General features: G+C 54.4%; 1 protein-coding gene across 1 annotated transcript in view; it reads right to left on the reverse strand.

Annotated features, from left to right (window-relative positions):
• The window catches only part of SPON1 (spondin 1), a 64903-nt gene extending 38200 nt beyond the window's left edge, over positions 1–26703 (reverse strand). Inside the window, 6 exon segments of the mRNA XM_076058891.1 lie at positions 543–662; positions 3314–3387; positions 5820–5856; positions 5859–5952; positions 19940–20046; positions 25645–26703. Of these exon segments, the coding sequence (XP_075915006.1) occupies positions 543–662; positions 3314–3387; positions 5820–5856; positions 5859–5952; positions 19940–20046; positions 25645–25960 (748 nt within the window). The 5' untranslated portion in view covers positions 25961–26703.
• Between the last annotated feature and the right edge of the window lie 908 nt (positions 26704–27611).

A 27611-nucleotide genomic window follows, 5' to 3' on the forward strand; every position in this document is an offset into this window, starting at 1 on the left:
TGTCTCCCTGTGTCTCCACTCTGTCTCCACTCTGTCTCCCTGTGTCTCCACTCTGTCTCCCTGTGTCTCCCTGTGTCTCCACTCTGTCTCCCCGTGTCTCCCTGTGTCTCCCCGTGTCTCCCCTCTGTCTCCCCGTGTCTCCCTGTGTCTCCCCGTGTCTCCCTGTGTCTCCCCGTGTCTCCCCCTGTGTCTCCCCGTGTCTCCCCGTGTCTCCCCGTGTCTCCCTGTGTCTCCCCGTGTCTCCCCTCTGTCTCCCCTATGTCTCCCCTGTGTCTCCCTCTGTCCCCCCGTGTCTCCGTGTCTCCCTGTGTCTCCCCGTGTCTCCCCGTGTCTCCCCGTGTCTCCCTGTGTCTCCCCGTGTCTCCCCTATGTCTCCCCTGTGTCTCCCTCTGTCTCCCCGTGTCTCCGTGTCTCCCCGTGTCTCCGTGTTTCCACGTGTCTCCCTGTGCCTCCGCTCTGTCTCCCCGTGTCTCCGTGTCTCCCCCGTGTCTCCCCGTGTCTCCCCGTGTCTCCCCGTGTCTCCGCTCTGTCTCCGCGCCTACTGGGGTAGTCTTTGGGGTGAGTCTGCTCCGACCAGTTTCCATAGAAGGTGAGACGGTACTTGGCCGTGTCGCAGGCACAGCACTGTGGAATGGGCTTCTTTGTGTCATCCTCCTCCCGCCCTGCAGCCACACCACACACAGGCACAGACAAAGGTCCCCCGTGTAGCCTCAACGGACTGTAGGGGCCAAGTGCTTTTAGCGAGGGTTGTTAGTGCAGCGTAGCGCTAACCAATACACCCACCCATCCACACACTCACACACAGACACACGCACACACACAGTGACACACACACACACACAGACACACACACAGTGACACACACACAGTGACACACACACACAGACACACGCACAGACACAGTGACACACACACAGACACACACACAGACACACACACACACAGTGACACACACACAGTGACACACACACAGTGACACACACACACAGACACACGCACAGACACAGTGACACACACACAGACACACACACAGTGACACACACAGTGACACACACACAGTGACACACACACAGTGACACACACAGTGACCCACACACAGACACACACACACAGTGACACACACTCATACACAGTGACACACACAGTGACACACACACAGTGACACACACACACACACAGTGACACACAGACACACGCACAGACACACACACACAGTGACACACACACAGTGACACACACACAGTGACACACACAGTGACCCACACACAGACACACACACACAGTGACACACACTCATACACAGTGACACACACAGTGACACACACACAGTGACACACACACACACACAGTGACACACAGACACACGCACAGACACACACACACAGTGACACACACACAGTGAGACACACTCATACACAGTGACTCACACACACAGTGACACACACACACACAGTGACACACACACAGTGACACACACAGACACACACACAGTGACACACACACACACAGACACACAGTGACACACGCACACAGTGACACACACACAGTGACACACACAGTGACACACACAGTGACACACACACAGTGACACACACAGTGACACACACACAGTGACACACACAGTGACACACACACACAGTGACACACACTCATACACAGTGACACACACACAGTGACCCACACAGACACACACACAGTGACACACACACACAGACACACAGTGACACACGCACACAGTGACACACACAGACACACTAACACACAGTGACACACAGAGTGACACACACACAGTGACACACACACAGTGACACACATAGAGTGACAGACACACACAGTGACACACACACACAGTCACACACACACAGTGACACAACAAAGATCCCCCATATAGCCTTAACAGACTGTAGGGGCAAGTGCTGTTAGCGAGCACCTATGAAGGCCGGAACGGTACACGAGGGGGTGGGTGGCCAGCACCACGCCCGACCGCCTTTGTCTCCCTAGTGGCAATGTTTACACATCGCACCAGGTACTCATTTGAGGCTGAGTCGACCTAGGGTAGGCCCGGGACCGGTTCAGATAATCGTCACTGGTGTTGGCCGTGAGCGGGAATCGAACCCGGGTCGCCAGGTTCATAGCGCAGCGTAGCGCTAACCACTACACCCACCACTCCCCACACACAGACACACACAGACACATACACACACAGACACAGTGACACACACACAGACACAGTGACACACACACAAACACACACACAGACACACACAGACACACACACACAGTGACACACACACAGACACACACACAGACACACACAGTGACACACACACAGACACACACACACAGTGACACACACACAGACACACACAGACACACACAGTGACACAGACACACACTCACACACAGTGACACACACACAGTGACACACAACAACAACCGCCATTCGCCACTAAGTAGCGGTGACGTCACCACGACGCTTGTGCCAGGCTATGTGCACCGTGAGGCCACGTGAAGTGTCGAACGCCCGCTGGCAGGAGGTCACGGGGCAGACCCAGGTGCCACGGGTCGACAGTGACACACACACACAGTGACACACACAGTGACACACACACACACAGACACACGCTCACACAGTGACACACACACAGTGCCATACACACACACAGTGTGTCCGTGCTGTTGAGGCTGAGTGGACCTAGAGGGGAGACGGTGCGAGGCTGTTGAGGCTGAGTGGACCTAGAGGCGAGATGGTGCGAGGCTGTTGAGGCTGAGTGGACCTAGAGGGGAGACGGTGGGGGCTGTTGAGGCTGAGTGGACCTAGAGGCGACACGGTGGGGGCTGTTGAGGCTGAGTGACCTAGAGGCGAGACGGTGCGAGGCTGTTGAGGCTGAGTGGACCTAGAGGCGAGACGGTCCCGGGCTGTTGAGGCTGAGTGGACCTAGAGGCGAGACGGTGCAGGGCTGTTGAGGCTGAGTGGACCTAGAGGCGAGACGGTGCCGGACTGTTGAGGCTGAGTGGACCTAGAGGCGAGACGGTGCCGGACTGTTGAGGCTGAGTGGACCTAGAGGCGAGACGGTGCCGGACTGTTGAGGCTGAGTGGACCTAGAGGCGAGACGGTGCGAGGCTGTTGAGGCTGAGTGGACCTAGAGGCGAGACGGTGCGAGGCTGTTGAGTCTGAGTGGACCTAGAGGCGAGACGCTGTTGAGGCTGAGTGGACCTAGAGGCGAGACGGTGCGAGGCTGTTGAGTCTGAGTGGACCTAGAGGCGAGACGCTGTTGAGGCTGAGTGGACCTAGAGGCGAGACGGTGCTCACCTCTCTCACACAAAGTTCTCGTCAGAGGCCCTTCCTCCTGGAACCAGATCACTCGCTTCATCACTAAACTCGCCCTGCACACATCATCATCAGCAGCAGCATCATCAGCATCATCATCATCAGCATCGTCATCAGCAGCTTCATCACCAAACTCGCCCTGCACGCATCATCATCAGCAGCATCATCAGCATCATCATCAGCAGCATCATCATCAGCATCATCATCACCATCAGCATCATCATCAGCAGCTTCATCACCAAACTCGCCCTGCACGCATCATCATCAGCAGCAGCAGCACCATCATCAACAGCATCATCAGCAGCATCAGCAGCATCAGCTTCAGCAGCATCATCATCATCAGCAACATCATCAGCAGCAGCATCATCAGCAGCAGCATCATAGCGGGTGGGTGTCTGGGTGGGTGAGTGACTGGGTGAGTGACTGGGTGAGTGAATAGGCGAGTGACTGGGTGAGTGACTTGGTGAGTGACTGGGTGAGTGACTTGGTGAGTGACTTGGTGAGTTACTGGGTGAGTGACTTGGTGAGTGACTGGGTGAGTGAATAGGCGAGTGACTGGGCGAGTGACCGAGTGAGTGACTGGGTGAGTGACTTGGTGAGTGACTGAGTGAGTGACTTGGTGAGTGACTGGGCGAGTGACTTGGTGAGTGACTTGGTGAGTGACTGAGTGAGTGACTTGGTGAGTGACTTGGTGAGTGACTGGGCGAGTGACTTGGTGAGTGACTTGGTGAGTGACTGGGTGAGTGACTTGGTGAGTGACTGAGTGAGTGACTGAGTGAGTGAGTGACTTGGTGAGTGACTGGGTGAGTGACTGGGTGAGTGACTGGGCGAGTGACTTGGTGAGTGACTTGGTGAATGACTGTGTGAGTGACTTGGTGAGTGACTGAGTGAGTGACTGAGTGAGTGACTTGGTGAGTGACTGGGTGAGTGACTGGGTGAGTGACTGAGTGAGTGACTGGGTGAGTGACTTGGTGAGTGACTGGGTGAGTGACTGGGTGAGTGACTGAATGAGTGACTGGGTGAGAGACTGGGTGAGTGACTGGGTGAGTGACTGAGTGACTGACTTGGTGAGTGACTGGGTGAGAGACTTGGTGAGTGATTGAGTGAGTGACTGAGTGAGTGACTTGGTGAGTGACTGAGTGACTTGGTGAGTGACTGGGTTGAGTGACTGAGTGAGTGACTAGGTGAGTGACTGGGCAAGTGACTTGGTGAGTGACTTGGTGAGTGACTGGGCGAGTGACTGAGTGAGTGACCTGGTGAGTGACTGGGTGAGTGACTGAGTGAGTGACTTGGTGAGTGACTGGGTGAGTGACTGGTGAGTGACTGAGTGAGTGACTGAGTGAGTGACTGAGTGACATGGTGAGTGACTGGGTGCGTGACTGAGTGAGTGACTGGGTGAGTGACTGGGCGAGTGACTTGGTGAGTGATTTGGTGAGTGACTTGGTGAGTGACTGGGCGAGTGACTGGGTGAGTGCTTTGGTGAGTGCCTTGGTGAGTGACTGGGTGAGAGACTTGGTGAGTGACTGGGTGAGTGACTTGGTGAGTGACTGGGTGAGTGACTTGGTGAGTGACTGGGTGAGTGATTGAGTGAGTGACTGAATGAGTGACTTGGTGAGTGACTGGGTGAGTGATTGGGTGAGTGACTTGGTGAGTGACTTGGTGAGTGACTGGGCGAGTGACTGAGTGAGTGACTTGGTGAGTGACTGGATGAGTGACTGAGTGAGTGACTTGGTGAGTGACTGGGTGAGTGACTGAGTGAGTGACTTGGTGAGTGACTGGGTGAGAGACTTGGTGAGTGACTGGGTGAGTGACTGGGTGAGTGACTTGGTGAGTGACTGGGTGAGTGACTTGGTGAGTGACTGGGTGAGTGACTTGGTGAGTGACTGGGTGAGTGATTGAGTGAGTGACTGGGTGAGTGACTGGGTGAGTGACTGGGTGAGTGACTTGGTGAGTGACTGGGTGAGTGTTGAGTGAGTGACTTGGTGAGTGACTGGGTGAGTGACTGGGTGAGTGGACTGGGTGAGTGACTTGGTGAGTAACTTGGTGAGTGACTGGGTGAGTGACTGAGTGAGTGACTGGGTGAGTGACTTGGTGAGTGACTGGGTGAGAGACTTGGTGAATGACTGAGTGAGTGACTGAGTGGGTGACTTGGTCAGTGACTGGGTGAGTGACTTGGTGAGTGACTGGGTGAGTGACTTGGTGAGTGACTGGGTGAGTGACTTGGTGAGTGACTGGGTGAGTGATTGAGTGAGTGACTGGGTGAGTGACTGGGTGAGTGACTTGGTGAGTGACTGGGTGAGTGATTGAGTGAGTGACTTGGTGAGTGACTGGGTGAGTGACTGGGTGAGTGACTGGGTGAGTGACTTGGTGAGTAACTTGGTGAGTGACTGGGTGAGTGACTGAGTGAGTGACTGGGTGAGTGACTTGGTGAGTGACTTGGTGAGTGACTGGGTGAGTGACTGGGTGAGTGACTTGGTGAGTGACTCACGAGAGGGAGACGCACCCGGCCCCAGGGGGCGGGCCTCCCAGCGCAGCGTCACGCGGCTCCGCCTCCTCGGCGCCGCCTCCGTCACGGCGCGCGAGCAGTCGCCCACGTGACGCGTGTCCTCAGGGTCCACCAGCTGGGGGGAGGGGGAGGTGGAGTGAGTGAGTGGGTGGGTGAGTGGGTGGGTGAGTGGGTGAGTGGGTGGGTGAGTGAGTGGGTGAGTGGGTGAGTGGGTGGGTGAGTGGGTGAGTGAGTGAGTGAGTGGGTGAGTGAATGAGTGTGTGGGTGAGTGAGTGGGTGAGTGAGTGAGTGAGTGGGTGAGTGAGTGAGTGGGTGAGTGAGTGAGTGGGTGGGTGAGTGAGTGAGTGAGTGGGTGAGTGGGTGAGTGAGTGAGTGGGTGAGTGAGTGGTGAGTGGGTGAGTGAGTGAGTGAGTGGGTGGGTGAGTGGGTGAGTGAGTGAGTGAGTGAGTGGGTGAGTGGGTGAGTGAGTGGGTGAGTGGGTGAGTGAGTGGGTGAGTGGGTGAGTGAGTGGGTGAGTGGGTGGTGAGTGGGTGGGTGAGTGGGTGAGTGAGTGAGTGAGTGGGTGAGTGAGTGAGTGGGTGGTGAGTGAGTGAGTGGGTGAGTGAGTGAGTGAGTGGGTGAGTGAGTGAGTGGGTGAGTGAGTGAGTGGGTGGGTGAGTGAGTGAGTGGTGAGTGGGTGAGTGAGTGGGTGAGTGAGTGAGTGGGTGAGTGAGTGGGTGAGTGGGTGGGTGAGTGAGTGAGTGGGTGGGTGAGTGGGTGAGTGAGTGGGTGAGTGGGTGAGTGAGTGAGTGGGTGAGTGAGTAAGTGGGTGGGTGAGTGAGTGAGTGGGTGAGTGGGTGAGTGAGTGGTGAGTGGGTGAGTGGGTGAGTGAGTGAGTGAGTGGGGTGAGTGGGTGAGTGGGTGGGTGGAGTGAGTGGGTGAGTGAGTGAGTGCGTGCAGTGGGGTGGGAGTGGGGTGGATTGAGTGAGTGAGTGGGTGAGTGAGTGAGTGGGTGAGTGAGTGAGTGGGTTGGTGAGTGGGTGAGTGGGTGGGTGAGTGGGTGGGTGAGTGGGTGAGTGGTGAGTGAGTGAGTGGGTGAGTGGGTGGGTGAGTGAGTGATTGGGTGAGTGAGTGGGTGAGTGGGTGAGTGGGTGGGTGAGTGGGTGGGTGAGTGGGTGAGTGAGTGAGTGGGTGAGCAAGTGAGTGAGTGGGTGGGTGAGTGGGTGAGTGGGTGGGTGAGTGAGTGATTGGGTGAGTGAGTGGGTGAGTGGGTGAGTGGGTGGGTGAGTGGGTGGGTGAGTGGGTGAGTGAGTGAGTGGGTGAGCAAGTGAGTGTGTGGGTGAGTGAGTGGGTGAGTGAGTGGGTGAGTGAGTGGGTGAGTGGGTGGGTGAGTGGGTGAGTGAGTGAGTGAGTGGGTGAGTGAGTGAGTGTGTGGATGAGTGAGTGGGTGAGTGAGTGAGTGAGTGGGTGAGTGAGTGGGTGAGTGAGTGAGTGAGTGGGTGAGTAAGTGAGTGGGTGAGTGGGTGAGTGAGTGGGTGAGTAAGTGAGTGAGTGGGTGAGTGAGTGAGTGGGTGAGTGAGTGAGTGGGTGAGTGGGTGAGTGAGTGGGTGAGTGAGTGGGTGAGTGGGTAAGTGAGTGGATGAGTGAGTGGGTGAGTGGGTGGTGAGTGAGTGGTGAGTGAGTGGGTGGTGAGTGAGTGGTGAATGGGTGGTGAGTGAGTGGTGAGTGGGTGAGTGAGTGGGTGGTGAGTGAGTGGTGAGTGGGTGGTGAGTGAGTGGTGAGAGGGTGGTGAGTGAATGGTGAGTGAGTGGGTGAGTGAGTGGTGAGTAAGTGGGTGGTGAGTGAGTGGTGAGTGAGTGAGTGAGTTGGTGAGTGAGTGAGTGAGTGATTCGTGAGTGAGTGAGTGAGTGGGTGAGTGGGTGAGTGAGTGGGTGAGTGGGTGAGTGAGTGGGTGAGTGGGTGAGTGGGTGGGTGAGTGGGTGAGTGAGTGAGTGGGTGAGTGAATGAGTGTGTGGGTGAGTGAGTGGGTGAGTGAGTGAGTGAGTGGGTGAGTGAGTGAGTGGGTGAGTGAGTAAGTGGGTGGGTGAGTGAGTGAGTGAGTGGGTGAGTGGGTGAGTGAGTGAGTGGGTGAGTGAGTGGGTGAGTGGGTGGGTGAGTGAGTGAGTGGGTGGGTGAGTGGGTGAGTGAGTGAGTGAGTGGGTGAGTGGGTGAGTGAGTGGGTGAGTGGGTGAGTGAGTGGGTGAGTGGGTGAGTGAGTGGGTGAGTGGGTGAGTGGGTGGGTGAGTGGGTGAGTGAGTGAGTGAGTGGGTGAGTGAATGAGTGTGTGGGTGAGTGAGTGGGTGGGTGAGTGAGTGAGTGAGTGGGTGAGTGAGTGAGTGGGTGAGTGAGTAAGTGGGTGGGTGAGTGAGTGAGTGAGTGGTTGAGTGGGTGAGTGAGTGAGTGGGTGAGTGAGTGGGTGAGTGGGTGGGTGAGTGAGTGAGTGGGTGGGTGAGTGGGTGAGTGAGTGGGTGAGTGGGTGAGTGAGTGAGTGGGTGAGTGAGTAAGTGGGTGGGTGAGTGAGTGAGTGGGTGAGTGGGTGAGTGAGTGAGTGGGTGAGTGGGTGAGTGAGTGAGTGAGTGGGTGAGTGAGTGGGTGAGTGGGTGGGTGAGTGAGTGGGTGAGTGAGTGAGTGAGTGGGTGAGTGGGTGATTGAGTGAGTGAGTGGGTGGTGAGTGAGTGGGTGAGTGGGTGAGTGAGTGAGTGGGTGTGTGAGTGGGTGGAGTGGGTGGGTGAGTGGGTGGGTGAGTGGGTGAGTGGGTGAGTGAGTGAGTGGGTGAGTGGGTGGGTGAGTGAGTGAGTGGGTGGGTGAGTGGGTGAGTGAGTGGGTGAGTGGGTGAGTGAGTGAGTGGGTGAGTGAGTAAGTGGGTGGGTGAGTGAGTGAGTGGGTGAGTGGGTGAGTGAGTGGGTGAGTGGGTGAGTGAGTGAGTGAGTGGGTGAGTGAGTGGGTGAGTGGGTGGGTGAGTGAGTGGGTGAGTGAGTGAGTGGGTGAGTGGGTGATTGAGTGAGTGAGTGGGTGAGTGAGTGAGTGGGTGAGTGGGTGAGTGAGTGAGTGGGTTGGTGAGTGGGTGGGTGAGTGGGTGGGTGAGTGGGTGAGTGGGTGGGTGAGTGAGTGATTGGGTGAGTGAGTGGGTGAGTGGGTGAGTGGGTGGGTGAGTGGGTGGGTGAGTGGGTGAGTGAGTGAGTGGGTGAGCAAGTGAGTGTGTGGGTGAGTGAGTGGGTGATTGAGTGGGTGAGTGGGTGAGTGAGTGAGTGAGTGGGTGAGTGAGTGAGTGTGTGGATGAGTGAGTGGGTGAGTGAGTGAGTGAGTGGGTGAGTGAGTGGGTGAGTGAGTGAGTGAGTGGGTGAGTAAGTGAGTGGGTGAGTGGGTGAGTGAGTGGGTGAGTAAGTGAGTGAGTGGGTGAGTAAGTGAGTGAGTGGGTGAGTGAGTGAGTGGGTGAGTGGGTGAGTGAGTGGGTGAGTGAGTGGGTGAGTGGGTAAGTGAGTGGATGAGTGAGTGGGTGAGTGGGTGGTGAGTGAGTGGTGAGTGAGTGGGTGGTGAGTGAGTGGTGAATGGGTGGTGAGTGAGTGGTGAGTGGGTGAGTGAGTGGGTGGTGAGTGAGTGGTGAGTGGGTGGTGAGTGAGTGGTGAGAGGGTGGTGAGTGAATGGTGAGTGAGTGGGTGAGTGAGTGGTGAGTGAGTGGGTGGTGAGTGAGTGGTGAGTGAGTGAGTGAGTTGGTGAGTGAGTGAGTGAGTGATTCGTGAGTGAGTGAGTGAGTGGGTGAGTGAGTGACTGAGTGGGTGAGTGGTGAGTGAGTGGGTGAGTGAGTGAGTGGTGAGTGAGTGGTGAGTGAGTGAGTGGTGAGTGAGTGGTGAGTGAGTGAGTGAGTGGTGAGTGAGTGGTGAGTGAGTGGAGAGTGAGTGAGTGGTGAGTGAGTGGTGAGTGGTGAGTGAGTGGTGAGTGAGTGGTGAGTGGTGAGTTAGTGAGTGGTGAGTGAGTGAGTGAGTGGTTAGTGAGTGGTGAGTGAGTGGTGAGTGAGTGGTGAGTGAGTGAGTGGTGAGTGAGTGGTGAGTGGTGAGTGAGTGGTGAGTGAGTGGTGAGTGAGTGAGTGGTGAGTGAGTGGCGAGTGAGTGGTGAGTGAGTGGTGAGTGAGTGAGTGGTGAGTGGTGAGTGAGTGGTGCGTGAGTGGTGAGTGAGTGAGTGGTGAGTGAGTGGTGAGTGAGTGAGTGGTGCGTGAGTGGTGAGTGAGTGAGTGAGTGGTGAGTGAGTGGTGAGTGAGTGTTGAGTGAGTGAGTGGTGAGTGAGTGAGTGGTGAGTGAGTGAGTGTTGAGTGAGTGGTGAGTGAGTGAGTGGTGAGTGAGTGGTGAGTGGTGAGTGAGTGGTGAGTGGTGAGTGGGTGGTGAGTGAGTGAGTGAGTGGTGAGTGAGTGGTGAGTGAGTGAGTGGTGAGTGAGTGGTGAGTGAGTGGTGAGTGGTGAGTGAGTGAGTGGTGAGTGAGTGAGTGGTGAGTGAGTGGTGAGTGAGTGGTGAGTGGTTGAGTGGGTGAGTGAGTGATGAGTGGTGAGTGAGTGGTGAGTGAGTGGTGAGTGAGTGAGTGGTGAGTGAGTGGTGAGTGGTGAGTGAGTGGTGAGTGAGTGGTGAGTGGTGAGTGGTGAGTGAGTGAGTGGTGAGTGAGTGAGTGTGTAGTGAGTGGTGAGTGGTGAGTGAGTGGTGAGTGAGTGAGTGGTGAGTGAGTGAGTGAGTAGGTGAGTGAGTGGTGAGTGGGTGGGTGGTGAGTGAGTGAGTGAGTGGTGAGTGAGTGAGTGGTGAGTGAGTGGTGAGTGAGTGGTGAGCACCTGAAACCTCCCCACAAAGTCTGAGTGTTGTGTTAGTGAGTGGTGAGTGAGTGGTGAGTGAGTGGTGAGTGAGTGAGTGAGTGGTGAGTGAGTGGTGAGTGAGTGATGAGTGGTGAGTGAGTGGTGAGTGAGTGGTGAGTGAGTGAGTGGTGAGTGAGTGGTGAGTGAGTGGTGAGTGACTGTGTGAGTTGGTGAGTGAGTGGTGTGTGAGTGGGTGAATGAGTGGGTGAGCGTTTGGGTGAGTGTGTGGGTGAGTGAGTGAGTTAGTGGGTGAGTGAGTGAGTGAGTGGGTGAGTGAGTGAGTGAGTGAGTGGGTGAGTGAGTGAGTGGGTGAGTGAGTGGGTGAGCGTGTGGGTGAGTGTGTGGGTGAGTGAGAGTTAGTGGGTGAGTGAGTGAGGGGTGAGTGAGTGAGTGAGTGGCTGGGTGAGTGGGTGGGTAAGTGAGTGAGTGAGTGGGTGAGTGAGTGGTGAGTGGGTGGGTGGTGAGTGAGTGAGTGAGTGGTGAGTGAGTGGTGAGTGAGTGAGTGAGTGGTGAGTGAGTGGTGAGTGAGTGATGAGTGGTGAGTGAGTGGTGAGTGAGTGGTGAGTGAGTGAGTGGTGAGTGAGTGGTGAGTGACTATGTGAGTTGGTGAGTGAGTGGTGAGTGAGTGGTGAGTGAGTGGTGAGTGAGTGGTGAGCACCTGAAACCTCCCCACAAAGTCTGAGTGTTGTGTGAGTGAGTGAGTGGTGAGTGAGTGAGTGAGTGGTGAGTGAGTGAGTGGTGAGTGAGTGGTGAGTGAGTGGTGAGTGAGTGGTGAGTGAGTGTGTGAGTTGGTGAGTGAGTGGGTGAGTGAGTGAATGTGTGAGTGGTGAGTGGTGAGTGAGTGGTGAGCACCTGAAACCTCCCCACAAAGTCTGAGTGGTGAGTGAGTAAGTGGTGAGTGAGTGGTGAGTGAGTGGTGAGAGAGTGGTGAGCACCTGAAACCTCCCCACAAAGTCTGAGTGTTGTGTTAGTGAGTGGTGAGTGAGTAGTGAGTGAGTGGTGAGTGAGTGAGTGAGTGTTGAGTGAGTGGTGAGTGGTGAGAGAGTGGTGAGCACCTGAAACCTCCCCACAAAGTCTGAGTGTTGTGTTAGTGAGTGGTGAGTGAGTGGTGAGTGAGTGAGTGGTGAGTGAGTGGTGAGTGAGTGGTGAGTGGTGAGTAAGTGGTGAGCACCTGAAACCTCCCCACAAAGTCTGAGTGTTGTGTGAGTGAGTGAGTGGTGAGTGAGTGAGTGGTGAGTGAGTGGTGAGTGAGTGGTGAGTGAGTGGTGAGTGAGTGGTGAGCACCTGAAACCTCCCCACAAAGTCTGAGTGGTGAGTGAGTGAGTGGTGAGTGAGTGGTGAGTGAGTGGTGAGTGAGTGGTGAGTGAGGTGAGCACCTGAAACCTCCCCACAAAGTCTGAGTGTTGTGTGAGTGAGTGGTGAGTGAGTGGTGGGTGAGTGGTGAGTGAGTGGTGAGCACCTGAAACCTCCCCACAAAGTCTGAGTGGTGAGTGAGTGAGTGGTGAGTGAGTGGTGAGTGAGTGGTGAGTGAGTGGTGAGTGAGTGGTGAGTGAGTGGTGAGCACCTGAAACCTCCCCACAAAGTCTGAGTGTTGTGTGAGTGAGTGGTGAGTGAGTGAGTGGTGAGTGAGTGAGTGAGTGGTGAGTGAGTGGTGAGTGAGTGGTGAGTGAGTGGTGAGCACCTGAAACCTCCCCACAAAGTCTGAGTGTTGTGTGAGTGAGTGGTGAGTGAGTGGTGAGTGAGTGAGTGAGTGGTGAGTGGTGAGTGGGTGAGTGGTGAGTGAGTGGTGAGCACCTGAAACCTCCCCACAAAGTCTGAGTGTTGTGTGAGTGGTGAGTGAGTGGTGAGTGAGTGAGTGAGTGGTGAGTGAGTGAGTGGTGAGTGAGTGGTGAGTGAGTGGTGAGTGAGTGGTGAGTGAGTGAGTGAGTGCTGAGTGAGTGGTGAGTGAGTGGTGAGTGAGTGAGTGAGTGGTGAGTGGTGAGTGGGTGAGTGGTGAGTTAGTGGTGAGCACCTGAAACCTCCCCACAAAGTCTGAGTGGTGAGTGAGTGAGTGGTGAGTGAGTGGTGAGTGAGTGGTGAGTGAGTGGTGGAGGAGCACCTGAAACCTCCCCACAAAGTCTGAGTGTTGTGTGAGTGAGTGGTGAGTGAGTGGTGAGTGAGTGGTGAGTGAGTGGTGAGCACCTGAAACCTCCCCACAAAGTCTGAGTGGTGAGTGAGTGAGTGGTGAGTGAGTGGTGAGTGAGTGGTGAGTGAGTGGGAAGTGAGTGGTGAGCACCTGAAACCTCCCCACAAAGTCTGAGTGTTGTGTGAGTGAGTGGTGAGTGAGTGAGTGGTGAGTGAGTGAGTGAGTGGTGAGTGAGTGGTGAGTGAGTGGTGAGTGAGTGGTGAGTGAGTGGTGAGTGGTGAGTAAGTGGTGAGCACCTGAAACCTCCCCACAAAGTCTGAGTGTTGTGTGAGTGAGTGAGTGGTGAGTGAGTGAGTGGTGAGTGAGTGGTGAGTGAGTGGTGAGTGAGTGGTGAGTGAGTGGTGAGCACCTGAAACCTCCCCACAAAGTCTGAGTGGTGAGTGAGTGAGTGGTGAGTGAGTGGTGAGTGAGTGGTGAGTGAGTGGTGAGTGAGTGGTGAGCACCTGAAACCTCCCCACAAAGTCTGAGTGTTGTGTGAGTGAGTGGTGAGTGAGTGGTGGGTGAGTGGTGAGTGAGTGGTGAGCACCTGAAACCTCCCCACAAAGTCTGAGTGGTGAGTGAGTGAGTGGTGAGTGAGTGGTGAGTGAGTGGTGAGTGAGTGGTGAGTGAGTGGTGAGTGAGTGGTGAGCACCTGAAACCTCCCCACAAAGTCTGAGTGTTGTGTGAGTGAGTGGTGAGTGAGTGAGTGGTGAGTGAGTGAGTGAGTGGTGAGTGAGTGGTGAGTGAGTGGTGAGTGAGTGGTGAGCACCTGAAACCTCCCCACAAAGTCTGAGTGTTGTGTGAGTGAGTGGTGAGTGAGTGGTGAGTGAGTGAGTGAGTGGTGAGTGGTGAGTGGGTGAGTGGTGAGTGAGTGGTGAGCACCTGAAACCTCCCCACAAAGTCTGAGTGTGTGTGAGTGGTGAGTGAGTGGTGAGTGAGTGAGTGAGTGGTGAGTGAGTGAGTGGTGAGTGAGTGTGAGTGAGTGGTCATTGACCTCCCCAGTGAGTGGTGAGTGAGTGAGTGAGTGCTGAGTGAGTGGTGAGTGAGTGGTGAGGTGAGTGAGTGAGTGGTGAGTGGTGAGTGGGTGAGTGGTGAGTTAGTGGTGAGCACCTGAAACCTCCCCACAAAGTCTGAGTGGTGAGTGAGTGAGTGGTGAGTGAGTGGTGAGTGAGTGGTGAGTGAGTGGTGAGCACCTGAAACCTCCCCACAAAGTCTGAGTGTTGTGTGAGTGAGTGGTGAGTGAGTGGTGAGTGAGTGGTGAGTGAGTGGTGAGGCGTGGTGCACACCTGAAACCTCCCCACAAAGTCTGAGTGGTGAGTGAGTGAGTGGTGAGTGAGTGGTGAGTGAGTGGTGAGTGAGTGGTGAGTGAGTGGTGAGCACCTGAAACCTCCCCACAAAGTCTGAGTGTTGTGTGAGTGAGTGGTGAGTGAGTGAGTGGTGAGTGAGTGAGTGAGTGGTGAGTGAGTGGTGAGTGAGTGGTGAGTGAGTGGTGAGCACCTGAAACCTCCCCACAAAGTCTGAGTGTTGTGTGAGTGAGTGGTGAGTGAGTGGTGAGTGAGTGGTGAGTGAGTGGTGAGCACCTGAAACCTCCCCACAAAGTCTGAGTGTTGTGTGAGTGAGTGGTGAGTGACTGTGTGAGTTGGTGAGTGAGTGGTGAGTGGTGAGTGAGTGGTGAGTGAGTGGTGAGTGAGTGGTGAGCACCTGAAACCTCCCCACAAAGTCTGAGTGTTGTGTGAGTGAGTGAGTGGTGAGTGAGTGGTGAGTGAGTGGTGAGTGACTGTGTGAGTTGGTGAGTGAGTGGTGAGTGAGTGGTGAGTGGACACAAAGTCTGAGTGTTGTGTGAGTGAGTGAGTGGTGAGTGAGTGGTGAGTGAGTGAGTGAGTGGTGAGTGAGTGGTGAGTGAGTGGTGAGTGAGTGAGTGAGTGGTGAGTGAGTGGTGAGTGAGTGGTGAGTGAGTGGTGAGTGAGTGAGTGAGTGTTGAGTGAGTGGTGAGTGGTGAGAGAGTGGTGAGCACCTGAAACCTCCCCACAAAGTCTGAGTGTTGTGTTAGTGAGTGGTGAGTGAGTGGTGAGTGAGTGAGTGGTGAGTGAGTGGTGAGTGAGTGGTGAGTGGTGAGTGAGTGGTGAGCACCTGAAACCTCCCCACAAAGTCTGAGTGTTGTGTGAGTGAGTGAGTGGTGAGTGAGTGAGTGGTGAGTGAGTGGTGAGTGAGTGGTGAGTGAGTGGTGAGTGAGTGGTGAGCACCTGAAACCTCCCCACAAAGTCTGAGTGGTGAGTGAGTGAGTGGTGAGTGAGTGGTGAGTGAGTGGTGAGTGAGTGGTGAGTGAGTGGTGAGCACCTGAAACCTCCCCACAAAGTCTGAGTGTTGTGTGAGTGAGTGGTGAGTGAGTGGTGGGTGAGTGGTGAGTGAGTGGTGAGCACCTGAAACCTCCCCACAAAGTCTGAGTGGTGAGTGAGTGAGTGGTGAGTGAGTGGTGAGTGAGTGGTGAGTGAGTGGTGAGTGAGTGGTGAGCACCTGAAACCTCCCCACAAAGTCTGAGTGTTGTGTGAGTGAGTGGTGAGTGAGTGAGTGGTGAGTGAGTGAGTGAGTGGTGAGTGAGTGGTGAGTGAGTGGTGAGTGAGTGGTGAGTGGTGAGTGAGTGGTGAGCACCTGAAACCTCCCCACAAAGTCTGAGTGTTGTGTGAGTGAGTGAGTGGTGAGTGAGTGAGTGGTGAGTGAGTGGTGAGTGAGTGGTGAGTGAGTGGTGAGCACCTGAAACCTCCCCACAAAGTCTGAGTGGTGAGTGAGTGAGTGGTGAGTGAGTGGTGAGTGAGTGGTGAGTGAGTGGTGAGCACCTGAAACCTCCCCACAAAGTCTGAGTGGTGAGTGAGTGAGTGGTGAGTGAGTGGTGAGTGAGTGGTGAGTGAGTGGTGAGCACCTGAAACCTCCCCACAAAGTCTGAGTGTTGTGTGAGTGAGTGGTGAGTGAGTGGTGGGTGAGTGGTGAGTGAGTGGTGAGCACCTGAAACCTCCCCACAAAGTCTGAGTGGTGAGTGAGTGAGTGGTGAGTGAGTGGTGAGTGAGTGGTGAGTGAGTGGTGAGTGAGTGGTGAGCACCTGAAACCTCCCCACAAAGTCTGAGTGTTGTGTGAGTGAGTGGTGAGTGAGTGAGTGGTGAGTGAGTGAGTGAGTGGTGAGTGAGTGGTGAGTGAGTGGTGAGTGAGTGGTGAGCACCTGAAACCTCCCCACAAAGTCTGAGTGTTGTGTGAGTGAGTGGTGAGTGAGTGGTGAGTGAGTGAGTGAGTGGTGAGTGGTGAGTGGGTGAGTGGTGAGTGAGTGGTGAGCACCTGAAACCTCCCCACAAAGTCTGAGTGTTGTGTGAGTGGTGAGTGAGTGGTGAGTGAGTGAGTGAGTGGTGAGTGAGTGAGTGGTGAGTGAGTGGTGAGTGAGTGAGTGAGTGCTGAGTGAGTGGTGAGTGAGTGGTGAGTGAGTGAGTGAGTGGTGAGTGGTGAGTGGGTGAGTGGTGAGTGAGTGGTGAGCACCTGAAACCTCCCCACAAAGTCTGAGTGGTGAGTGAGTGAGGGGTGAGTGAGTGGTGAGTGAGTGGTGAGTGAGTGGTGAGCACCTGAAACCTCCCCACAAAGTCTGAGTGTTGTGTGAGTGAGTGGTGAGTGAGTGGTGAGTGAGTGGTGAGTGAGTGGTGAGCACCTGAAACCTCCCCACAAAGTCTGAGTGGTGAGTGAGTGAGTGGTGAGTGAGTGGTGAGTGAGTGGTGAGTGAGTGGTGAGCACCTGAAACCTCCCACAAAGTCTGAGTGTTGTGTTAGTGAGTGGTGAGTGAGTGAGTGAGTGGTGAGTGAGTGAGTGGTGAGTGAGTGGTGAGTGAGTGGTGAGCACCTGACACCTCCCCACAAAGTCTGAGTGTTGTGTGAGTGAGTGGTGAGTGAGTGAGTGAGTGGTGAGTGAGTGAGTGGTGAGTGAGTGGTGAGTGAGTGGTGAGCACCTGAAACCTCCCCACAAAGTCTGATTGTTGTGTTAGTGAGTGGTGAGTGAGTGAGTGGTGAGTGAGTGGTGAGTGAGTGGTGAGCACCTGAAACCTCCCCACAAAGTCTGAGTGTTGTGTTAGTGAGTGGTGAGTGAGTGGTGAGTGAGTGGTGAGTGAGTGGTGAGCACCTGAAACCTCCCACAAAGTCTGAGTGTTGTGTTAGTGAGTGGTGAGTGAGTGGTGAGTGAGTGGTGAGTGAGTGGTGAGCACCTGAAACCTCCCCACAAAGTCTGAGTGTTGTGTTAGTGAGTGAGTGGTGAGTGGTGAGTGAGTGGTGAGTGAGTGGTGAGTGAGTGGTGAGCACCTGAAACCTCCCCACAAAGTCTGAGTGTTGTGTTAGTGAGTGAGTGGTGAGTGAGTGGTGAGTGAGTGAGTGGTGAGTGAGTGGTGAGTGAGTGGTGAGCACCTGAAACCTCCCCACAAAGTCTGAGTGTTGTGTGAGTGAGTGGTGAGTGAGTGGTGAGTGAGTGGTGAGTGAGTGGTGAGTGAGTGGTGAGCACCTGAAACCTCCCCACAAAGTCTGAGTGTTGTGTTAGTGTGTGAGTGGTGAGTGAGTGAGTGGTGAGTGAGTGGTGAGTGAGTGGTGAGCACCTGAAACCTCCCCACAAAGTCTGAGTGTTGTGTGAGTGAGTGAGTGGTGAGTGAGTGGTGAGTGAGTGGTGAGTGAGTGGTGAGTGAGTGGTGAGCACCTGAAACCTCCCCACAAAGTCTGAGTGTTGTGTTAGTGTGTGAGTGGTGAGTGAGTGAGTGGTGAGTGAGTGGTGAGTGAGTGGTGAGCACCTGAAACCTCCCCACAAAGTCTGAGTGTTGTGTGAGTGAGTGGTGAGTGAGTGGTGAGTGAGTGGTGAGTGGTGAGCACCTGAAACCTCCCCACAAAGTCTGAGTGTTGTGTTAGTGTGTGAGTGGTGAGTGAGTGAGTGGTGAGTGAGTGGTGAGTGAGTGGTGAGCACCTGAAACCTCCCCACAAAGTCTGAGTGTTGTGTGAGTGAGTGAGTGGTGAGTGAGTGGTGAGTGAGTGGTGAGTGAGTGGTGAGCACCTGAAACCTCCCCACAAAGTCTGAGTGTTGTGTTAGTGTGTGAGTGGTGAGTGAGTGAGTGGTGAGTGAGTGGTGAGTGAGTGGTGAGCACCTGAAACCTCCCCACAAAGTCTGAGTGTTGTGTGAGTGAGTGGTGAGTGAGTGGTGAGTGAGTGGTGAGTGAGTGGTGAGCACCTGAAACCTCCCCACAAAGTCTGAGTGTTGTGTTAGTGTGTGAGTGGTGAGTGAGTGAGTGGTGAGTGAGTGGTGAGTGAGTGGTGAGCACCTGAAACCTCCCCACAAAGTCTGAGTGTTGTGTGAGTGAGTGGTGAGTGAGTGGTGAGTGAGTGGTGAGTGAGTGGTGAGCACCTGAAACCTCCCCACAAAGTCTGAGTGTTGTGTGAGTGAGTGGTGAGTGAGTGGTGAGTGAGTGGTGAGTGAGTGGTGAGTGAGTGGTGAGCACCTGAAACCTCCCCACAAAGTCTGAGTGTTGTGTTAGTGTGTGAGTGGTGAGTGAGTGAGTGGTGAGTGAGTGGTGAGTGAGTGGTGAGCACCTGAAACCTCCCCACAAAGTCTGAGTGTTGTGTGAGTGAGTGGTGAGTGAGTGGTGAGTGAGTGGTGAGCACCTGAAACCTCCCCACAAAGTCTGAGTGTTGTGTGAGTGAGTGGTGAGTGAGTGGTGAGTGAGTGGTGAGTGAGTGGTGAGCACCTGAAACCTCCCCACAAAGTCTGAGTGTTGTGTGAGTGAGTGGTGAGTGAGTGGTGAGTGAGTGGTGAGTGAGTGGTGAGCACCTGAAACCTCCCCACAAAGTCTGAGTGTTGTGTGAGTGAGTGGTGAGTGAGTGGTGAGTGAGTGAGTGAGTGGTGAGTGAGTGGTGAGTGAGTGGTGAGCACCTGAAACCTCCCCACAAAGTCTGAGTGTTGTGTGAGTGAGTGGTGAGTGAGTGGTGAGTGAGTGGTGAGTGAGTGGTGAGTGAGTGGTGAGCACCTGAAACCTCCCCACAAAGTCTGAGTGTTGTGTTAGTGTGTGAGTGGTGAGTGAGTGAGTGGTGAGTGAGTGGTGAGTGAGTGGTGAGCACCTGAAACCTCCCCACAAAGTCTGAGTGTTGTGTGAGTGAGTGGTGAGTGAGTGGTGAGTGAGTGGTGAGCACCTGAAACCTCCCCACAAAGTCTGAGTGTTGTGTGAGTGAGTGGTGAGTGAGTGGTGAGTGAGTGGTGAGTGAGTGGTGAGCACCTGAAACCTCCCACAAAGTCTGAGTGTTGTGTGAGTGAGTGGTGAGTGGTGAGTGAGTGGTGAGTGAGTGGTGAGCACCTGAAACCTCCCCACAAAGTCTGAGTGTTGTGTGAGTTGTGGTGAGTGTGTGAGTGAGTGGTGAGTGAGTGAGTGAGTGGTGAGTGAGTGGTGAGTGAGTGGTGAGCACCTGAAACCTCCCCACAAAGTCTGAGTGTTGTGTTAGTGAGTGAGTGGTGAGTGAGTGGTGAGTGAGTGAGTGGTGAGTGAGTGGTGAGTGAGTGGTGAGCACCTGAAACCTCCCCACAAAGTCTGAGTGTTGTGTTAGTGTGTGAGTGGTGAGTGAGTGAGTGGTGAGTGAGTGGTGAGTGAGTGGTGAGCACCTGAAACCTCCCCACAAAGTCTGAGTGTTGTGTGAGTGAGTGGTGAGTGAGTGGTGAGTGAGTGGTGAGCACCTGAAACCTCCCCACAAAGTCTGAGTGTTGTGTGAGTGAGTGGTGAGTGAGTGGTGAGTGAGTGGTGAGTGAGTGGTGAGCACCTGAAACCTCCCCACAAAGTCTGAGTGTTGTGTGAGTGAGTGGTGAGTGGTGAGTGAGTGGTGAGTGAGTGGTGAGCACCTGAAACCTCCCCACAAAGTCTGAGTGTTGTGTGAGTGAGTGGTGAGTGAGTGGTGAGTGAGTGAGTGAGTGGTGAGTGAGTGGTGAGTGAGTGGTGAGCACCTGAAACCTCCCCACAAAGTCTGAGTGTTGTGTGAGTGAGTGGTGAGTGAGTGGTGAGTGAGTGAGTGAGTGGTGAGTGAGTGGTGAGTGAGTGGTGAGCACCTGAAACCTCCCCACAAAGTCTGAGTGTTGCTCTCCACCGCTGCCCTCACGGATGGAGATCATCGTGAAGCCTCGGAAGAACGAAGGGGGGGCAGCTGACAGCGTCACTGGGGGTGGGGGGTCACGTGGTGAGGGGGGTCACGTGGTGAGGGGGGTCACGTGGTGGTGAGATCATCGTGAAGCCTCGGAAGAACGAAGGGGGGGCAGCTGACAGCGTCACTGGGGGGTGGGGGATCACGTGGTGAGGGGGGTCACGTGGTGAGGGGGGTCACGTGGTGGTGGTGGTGGGGGTCACGTGGTGGTGAGATCATCGTGAAGCCTCGGAAGAACGAAGGGGGGGCAGCTGACAGCGTCACTGGGGGTGGGGGGGGTCACGTGGTGAGGGGGGTCACGTGGTGGTGGTGGTCACGTGGTGGTGAGATCATCGTGAAGCCTCGGAAGAACGAAGGGGGGGCAGCTGACAGCGTCACTGGGGGGGGGGGGGGTCACGTGGTTAGGGGGGTCACGTGGTGGTGGTGGTCACGTGGTGGTGAGATCATCGTGAAGCCTCGGAAGAACGAAGGGGGGGCAGCTGACAGCGTCACTGGGGGGGGGGGGGGGGTCACGTGGTGAGGGGGGTCACGTGGTGAGGGGGGTCACGTGGTGAGGGGGGTCACGTGGTGAGGGGGGTCACGTGGTGGTGGTGGTCACGTGGTGGTGAGATCATCGTGAAGCCTCGGAAGAACGAAGGGGGGGCAGCTGACAGCGTCACTGGGGGGGGGGGGGGGTCACGTGGTGAGGGGGGTCACGTGGTGAGGGGGGTCACGTGGTGAGGAGGGTCACGTGGTGAGGGGGGTCACGTGGTGAGGGGGGTCACGTGGTGGTGAGATCATCGTGAAGCCTCGGAAGAACGAAGGGGGGGCAGCTGACAGCGTCACTGGGGGGTGGGGGGTCACGTGGTGAGGGGGGTCACGTGGTGGTGGTGGTCACGTGGTGGTAAGATCATCGTGAAGCCTCGGAAGAACGAAGGGGGGGCAGCTGACAGCGTCACTGGGGGTTGGGGGGTCACGTGGTGAGGGGGGTCACGTGGTGGTGGTGTGGGGGGTCACGTGGTGGTGGTGGGGGTCACGTGGTGGTGGTGGTGGGGGTCACGTGGTGGTGGTGGTGGGGGTCACGTGGTGGTGGTGGGGGCCACGTGGTGGTGGTGGTGGGGGTCACGTGGTGGTGGGTGTCACGTGGTGGTGGTGGGTGTCACGTAGTGGTGGTGGTCAGGTGATGGTGTTGGGGCTCACGTGGTGGGGGTCACGTGGTCGTGGTGGTGGTGCGGGCCACGTAGTGGTGGTGGGGGTCACGTGGTGGTGGTAGTGGTGGTCACGTGGTGGTGGTAGTGGTGGTCACGTGGTGGTGGTGGGGTGTCACGTGGTGGTGGTAGTGCTGGTCACGTGGTGGTGGTGGGGTGTCACGTGGTGGTGGTAGTGGGGGTCACGTGTAGACTGTGCGAGTGTAGACACGGTGGTGATAGTGGGGGCCACGTGGTCGTGGTGGTGGGGTGTCACGTGGTGGTGGGGGTCACGTGGTGGTGGGGTGTCACGTGGTGGTGGTGGTAGTGGGGGTCACGTGGTGGTGGTGGGGTTCACGTGGTGGTGGTAGTGGGGTGTCACGTGGTGGTGGTAGTGGGGGTCACGTGGTGGTGGTGGGGTGTCACGTGGTGGTGGTAGTGGGGGTCACGTGGTGGTGGTGGGGTGTCACGTGGTGGTGGGGGTCACGTGGTGGTGGGGGTCACGTGGTGGTGGGGGTGTTGATCTCAATGGGACGTTGTTGTTCGTGGGTCGCCATGGTGTCTGGGTCACGTGGTGCAGGCAGCACGTGGTGTTGGTGGTGGGGGTCACGTGGTGGTGTCTGGGGTCACGTGGTGGTGGGTGTCACGACTTCTCTCCGTTATGTCACACGAAAAGCGAGCGTCGTCTGCGCGAGGGCTGTTACCCGAAACGTCAGCGGGTATAGATCGCTCCGTGCAAAGTCACAGAGTTGATGAGTGTGTGGAGTTGTTTGTGGATAGGTGAGTGAGTGGGTGAGTGAGTGGGTGAGTGAGTGCGTGGGTGAGTGGGTGAGTGAGTGAGTGGGAGGGTGAGTGGTGGGTGAGTGTGTGGGTGAGGGAGTGGGTGAGGGAGTGGGAGGGTGAGTGGGTGAGTGAGTGAGTGGGTGAGTGAGTGGGTGAGTGAGTGAGTGGGTGAGTCAGTGAGTGAGTCAGTGGGTGGGTGAGTGAATGGGTGAGTGAGTGGGTGAGTGCGTGGGTGAGTGCGTGAGTGGGTGGCTGGGTGAGTGAGTGGGTGAGTGAGTGAATGGGTGAGTGAGTGGGTGAGTGAGTGAGTGCGTAGGTGAGTGAGTGAGTCAGTGGGTGGGTGAGTGAGTGGGTGAGTGCGTGGGTGAGTGCTTGAGTCAGTGGGTGGGTGAGTGAGTGGGTGAGTGAGTGAATGGGTGAGTGAGTGGGTGAGTGAGTGAGTGCGTAGGTGAGTGAGTGAGTCAGTGGGTGGGTGAGTGAGTGAGTGGGTGGCTGGTACACACAGTAGACTCACTCAGCCAAACTACAGTCTACATTATAGACTGTCAGTACACTCAGCCAAACTACAGTCTACATTATAGACTGTCAGTACACTCAGCCAGACTACAGTCTACATTATAGACTGTCAGTACACTCACTCAGTAGACTACAGTCTACATTATAGACTGTCAGTACACTCAGCCAAACTACAGTCTACATTATAGACTGTCAGTACACTCAGCCAGACTACAGTCTACATTATAGACTGTCAGTACACTCACTCAGTAGACTACAGTCTACATTATAGACTGTCAGTACACTCAGCCAGACTACAGTCTACATTATAGACTGTCAATACACTCACCTAGTCTACAGTCTACATTATAGACTGTCAGTACACTCACCTAGTCTACATTATAGACTGTCAGTACACTCAGGTAGTCTACATTATAGACTGTCAGTACACTCAGCTAGACTACATTATAGACTGTCAGTACACTCAGCTAGACTACAGTCTACATTACAGACTGTCAGTACACTCAGCCAGACTACAGTCTACATTATAGACTGTCAGTACACTCAGCTAGACTACATTATAGACTGTCAGTACACTCAGCCAGTCTACAGTCTACATTATAGACTGTCAGTACACACACTCAGCTAGACTACAGTCTACATTATAGACTGTCAGTACACTCAGCTAGACTACAGTCTACGTGATAGACTGTCAGTACACTCAGCCAGACTACAGTCTACGTGATAGACTGTCAGTACACTCAGCTAGACTACAGTCTACATTATAGACTGTCAGTACACTCACCTAGTCTACATTATAGACTGTCAGTACACTCAGCTAGACTACAGTCTACATTATAGACTGTCAGTACACACACTCAGCTAGACTACAGTCTACATTATAGACTGTCAGTACACTCACCTAGTCTACATTATAGACTGTCAGTACACTCAGCTAGACTACAGTCTACATTATAGACTGTCAGTACACACACTCAGCTAGACTACAGTCTACATTATAGACTGTCAGTACACTCACCTAGTCTACATTATAGACTGTCAGTACACACACTCAGCCAGACTACAGTCTACATTATAGACTGTCAGTACACTCACCTAGTCTACATTATAGACTGTCAGTACACTCACTCAGCCAGGCTACAGTCTACATTATAGACTGTCAGTACACTCAGACAGGCTACAGTCTACATTATATACTGTCAGTATACACACTCAGCTAGACTACAGTCTACATTATAGACTGTCAGTACACACACTCAGCTAGACTACAGTCTACATTATAGACTGTCAGTACACTCACCTAGTCTACATTATAGACTGTCAGTACACTCACTCAGCTAGACTACAGTCTACATTATAGACTGTCAGTACACTCACTCAGCCAGACTACAGTCTACGTGATAGACTGTCAGTACACTCAGCTAGTCTACGTGATAGACTGTCAGTACACTCACCTAGTCTACAGTCTACATTATAGACTGTCAGTACACTCACTCAGCTAGACTACAGTCTACATTATAGACTGTCAGTACACTCACCTAGTCTACATTATAGACTGTCAGTACACACACTCAGCCAGACTACAGTCTACGTGATAGACTGTCAGTACACTCACCTAGTCTACATTATAGACTGTCAGTACACTCACCTAGTCTACATTATAGACTGTCAGTACACACACTCAGCTAGACTACAGTCTACATTATAGACTGTCAGTACACTCACCTAGTCTACATTATAGACTGTCAGTACACTCACCTAGTCTACATTATAGACTGTCGGTACACACACTCAGCTAGACTACAGTCTACATTATAGACTGTCAGTACTCACCTAGTCTACATTATAGACTGTCAGTACACTCACTCAGCCAGGCTACAGTCTACATTATAGACTGTCAGTACACTCACCTAGTCTACATTATAGACTGTCAGTACACACACTCAGCTAGACTACAGTCTACGTCATAGACTGTCAGTACACTCAGCCAGACTACAGTATAGACTGTCAGTACACTCAGCCAGACTACAGTCTACATTATAGACTGTCAGTACACTCAGCTAGTCTACGTGATAGACTGTGAGTACACTCACCTAGTCTACATTATAGACTGTCAGTACACACACTCAGCCAGACTACAGTCTACGTGATAGACTGTCAGTACACACACTCAGCCAGACTACGTGATAGACTGTCAGTACACTCAGCCAGACTACAGTCTACGTGATAGACTGTCAGTACACTCAGCTAGACTACAGTCTACGTGATAGACTGTCAGTACACTCAGCTAGACTACAGTCTACGTGATAGACTGTCAGTACACACACTCAGCCAGACTACAGTCTACGTGATAGACTGTCAGTACACTCACCTAGTCTACATTATAGACTGTCGGTACACACACTCAGCCAGACTACAGTCTACGTGATAGACTGTCAGTACACACACTCAGCCAGACTACAGTCTACGTGATAGACTGTGAGTACACTCACCTAGTCTACATTATAGACTGTCAGTACACTCACCTAGTCTACATTATAGACTGTCAGTACACACACTCAGCCAGACTACAGTCTACGTGATAGACTGTCAGTACACACACTCAGCCAGACTACGTGATAGACTGTCAGTACACTCAGCTAGACTACAGTCTACGTGATAGACTGTCAGTACACTCAGCTAGACTACAGTCTACGTGATAGACTGTCAGTACACACACTCAGCCAGACTACAGTCTACGTGATAGACTGTCAGTACACTCACCTAGTCTACATTATAGACTGTCAGTACACTCAGCCAGACTACGTGATAGACTGTCAGTACACTCAGCCAGACTACAGTCTACGTGATAGACTGTCAGTACACTCAGCCAGACTACAGTCTACGTGATAGACTGTCAGTACACACACTCAGCCAGACTACAGTATAGACTGTCAGTACACACACTCAGCCAGTCTACGTGATAGACTGTGAGTACACTCACTCAGCCAGACTACAGTCTACATTATAGACTGTCAGTACACTCACTCAGCCAGACTACAGTCTACGTGATAGACTGTCAGTACACACACTCAGCTAGACTACAGTCTACGTGATAGACTGTGAGTACACTCAGCCAGACTACGTGATAGACTGTGAGTACACTCACCGAGGTATGAGTGCTTCGGCCTGTACGTCTGCGGGTCTCCGTCGATTCGCAGAGCGAATCCGCTGAGGTCGGCTCCGTCCCTCCGCGCGAGGCCCCCCACGAGGCCCCCCACGAGCCCCCCACTCTCCTCGGCCCCCTCGGAGGGAGGAGCCCCACGGATGTCCCGAAGGGAGCATTCCTCGTGGGCTTGAGCCGGGACCCTCTCGGGCCTCGCCACCAGCACCGTCGCCAGCCCCGCGATCATGATCGTGATGGTGGTGATCGTGGTGGGGATCGTGGTGGTGGTGGCGATGTGGTTGTTTATTGGGTTTGGCATTGTGGTGGGTGGGTGGGTGAGTGGGTGAGTTGGTGAGTGGGTGAGTGAGTGGGTGAGTGGGTGTGTGAGTGAGTTGGTGGGTGAGTGAGTGAGTGGGTGAGTTGGTGGGTGTGTGAGTTGGTGGGTGAGTGAGTTGGTGGGTGAGTGAGTGGGTGGGTGAGTGAGTGAGTGGGTGAGTGAGTGAGTGGGTGAGTGAGTGAGTTGGTGTGTGAGTGAGTTGGTGGGTGCGTGAGTTGATGGGTGAGTAGGTGGGTGAGTGAGTGTGTGAGTGAGTGAGTGGGTGTGTGAGTGAGTGGGTGAGTGAGTGAGTTGGTGGGTGAGTGAGTTGGTGGGTGAGTGAGTGGGTGGGTGAGTGAGTGTGTGAGTGAGTGAGTGGGTGTGTGAGTGAGTGGGTGAGTGAGTGAGTTGGTGGGTGAGTGAGTTGGTGGGTGAGTGAGTGGGTGGGTGAGTGAGTGTGTGAGTGAGTGGGTGTGTGAGTGAGTGGGTGAGTGAGTGAGTGGGTGAGTGGGTGGGTGAGTGTGTGAGTGAGTGGGTGAGTTGGTGGGTGAGTTGGTGGTGGGTGAGTGAGTGAGTTGGTGTGTGAGTGAGTTGGTGGGTGAGTGAGTTGGTGGGTGAGTGAGTTGGTGGGTGAGTGAGTGGGTGGGTGAGTGAGTGAGTTGGTGGGTGAGTTGGTGGGTGAGTTGGTGGGTGGGTGAGTGAGTGAGTTGGTGTGTGTGAGTGTTGGTGGGTGAGTGAGTTGGTGGGTGAGTGAGTGAGTGGGTGAGTGAGTGTGTGAGTGTGAGTGGGTGAGTGAGTGAGTGGGTGAGTGAGTGAGTGGGTGAGTGAGTTGGTGGTGTGGTTGGTGGGTGGTGGAGTGGGTGGGTGAGTGAGTGAGGTGTTAGAGTGAGTGGGTGTGTGAGTGAGTGGTGGGTGAGTGAGTGAGTGAGTGGGTGGGTGGTGGGTGAGTGAGTTGGTGGGTGGGTGGGTGAGGGGTGAGGTGAGTGTGGGTGAGTGAGTGGTGGGTGAGTGGGTGGTGGGTGTGTGGTTGGTTGGTGGGTGAGTGGGTTGGTGAGTGGTTCTGTTGGGTGAGTGAGTGAGTGGGTTGAGTCTGTGGGTGAGTGAGTGGGTGATTGAGTTGGTGGGTGAGCTAGTGAGTGGGTGAGTGAGTGGTGAGTGGTTGAGTGGATGGGTGAGTGGGTGAGTGGGGTGACTAGGTGTCTAAACGAGTGGGTGAGTGAATGGGTGATCGTTTAGGTAGGTGAGTGACTGGGTGAGCGAGTACAGTTGAATGGTGAGTGACTTGGTCAGACGGTATCTTAGTAGGTGACTAATTAGGTGACTGTCTTGCATTAACTCTCGCTCACCATCTTATCAGCTAGCTGACTGACTAGCTAACTAGCTAGCTGACTAGCTAGCTGACTGGCTAGCTAGCTGACTGACTAGCTAGCTGACTACCTGGTTAGCTAGCTGACTAGCTAACTGACTGACTAGCTGGCTAGCTAGCTGACTAGCTAGCTGACTGACTAGCTGACTGACTATCTGACTGACTAGCTGGCTAGCTAGTTGACTGACGAGCTGGCTAGCTAGCTGACTGACTAGCTGACTGACTAGCTGGCTAGCTAGTTGACTGACTAGCTGGCTAGCTAGCTGACTGACTAGCTAGCTGGCTGAC

This window comes from Petromyzon marinus, assembly GCF_048934315.1.
Source record: "Petromyzon marinus isolate PM22_M1 ecotype Great Lakes invasive population chromosome 80 unlocalized genomic scaffold, UKy_Petmar_22M1.pri1.0 chr80_unloc.2, whole genome shotgun sequence".
Lineage (NCBI taxonomy): Eukaryota > Metazoa > Chordata > Hyperoartia > Petromyzontiformes > Petromyzontidae > Petromyzon > Petromyzon marinus.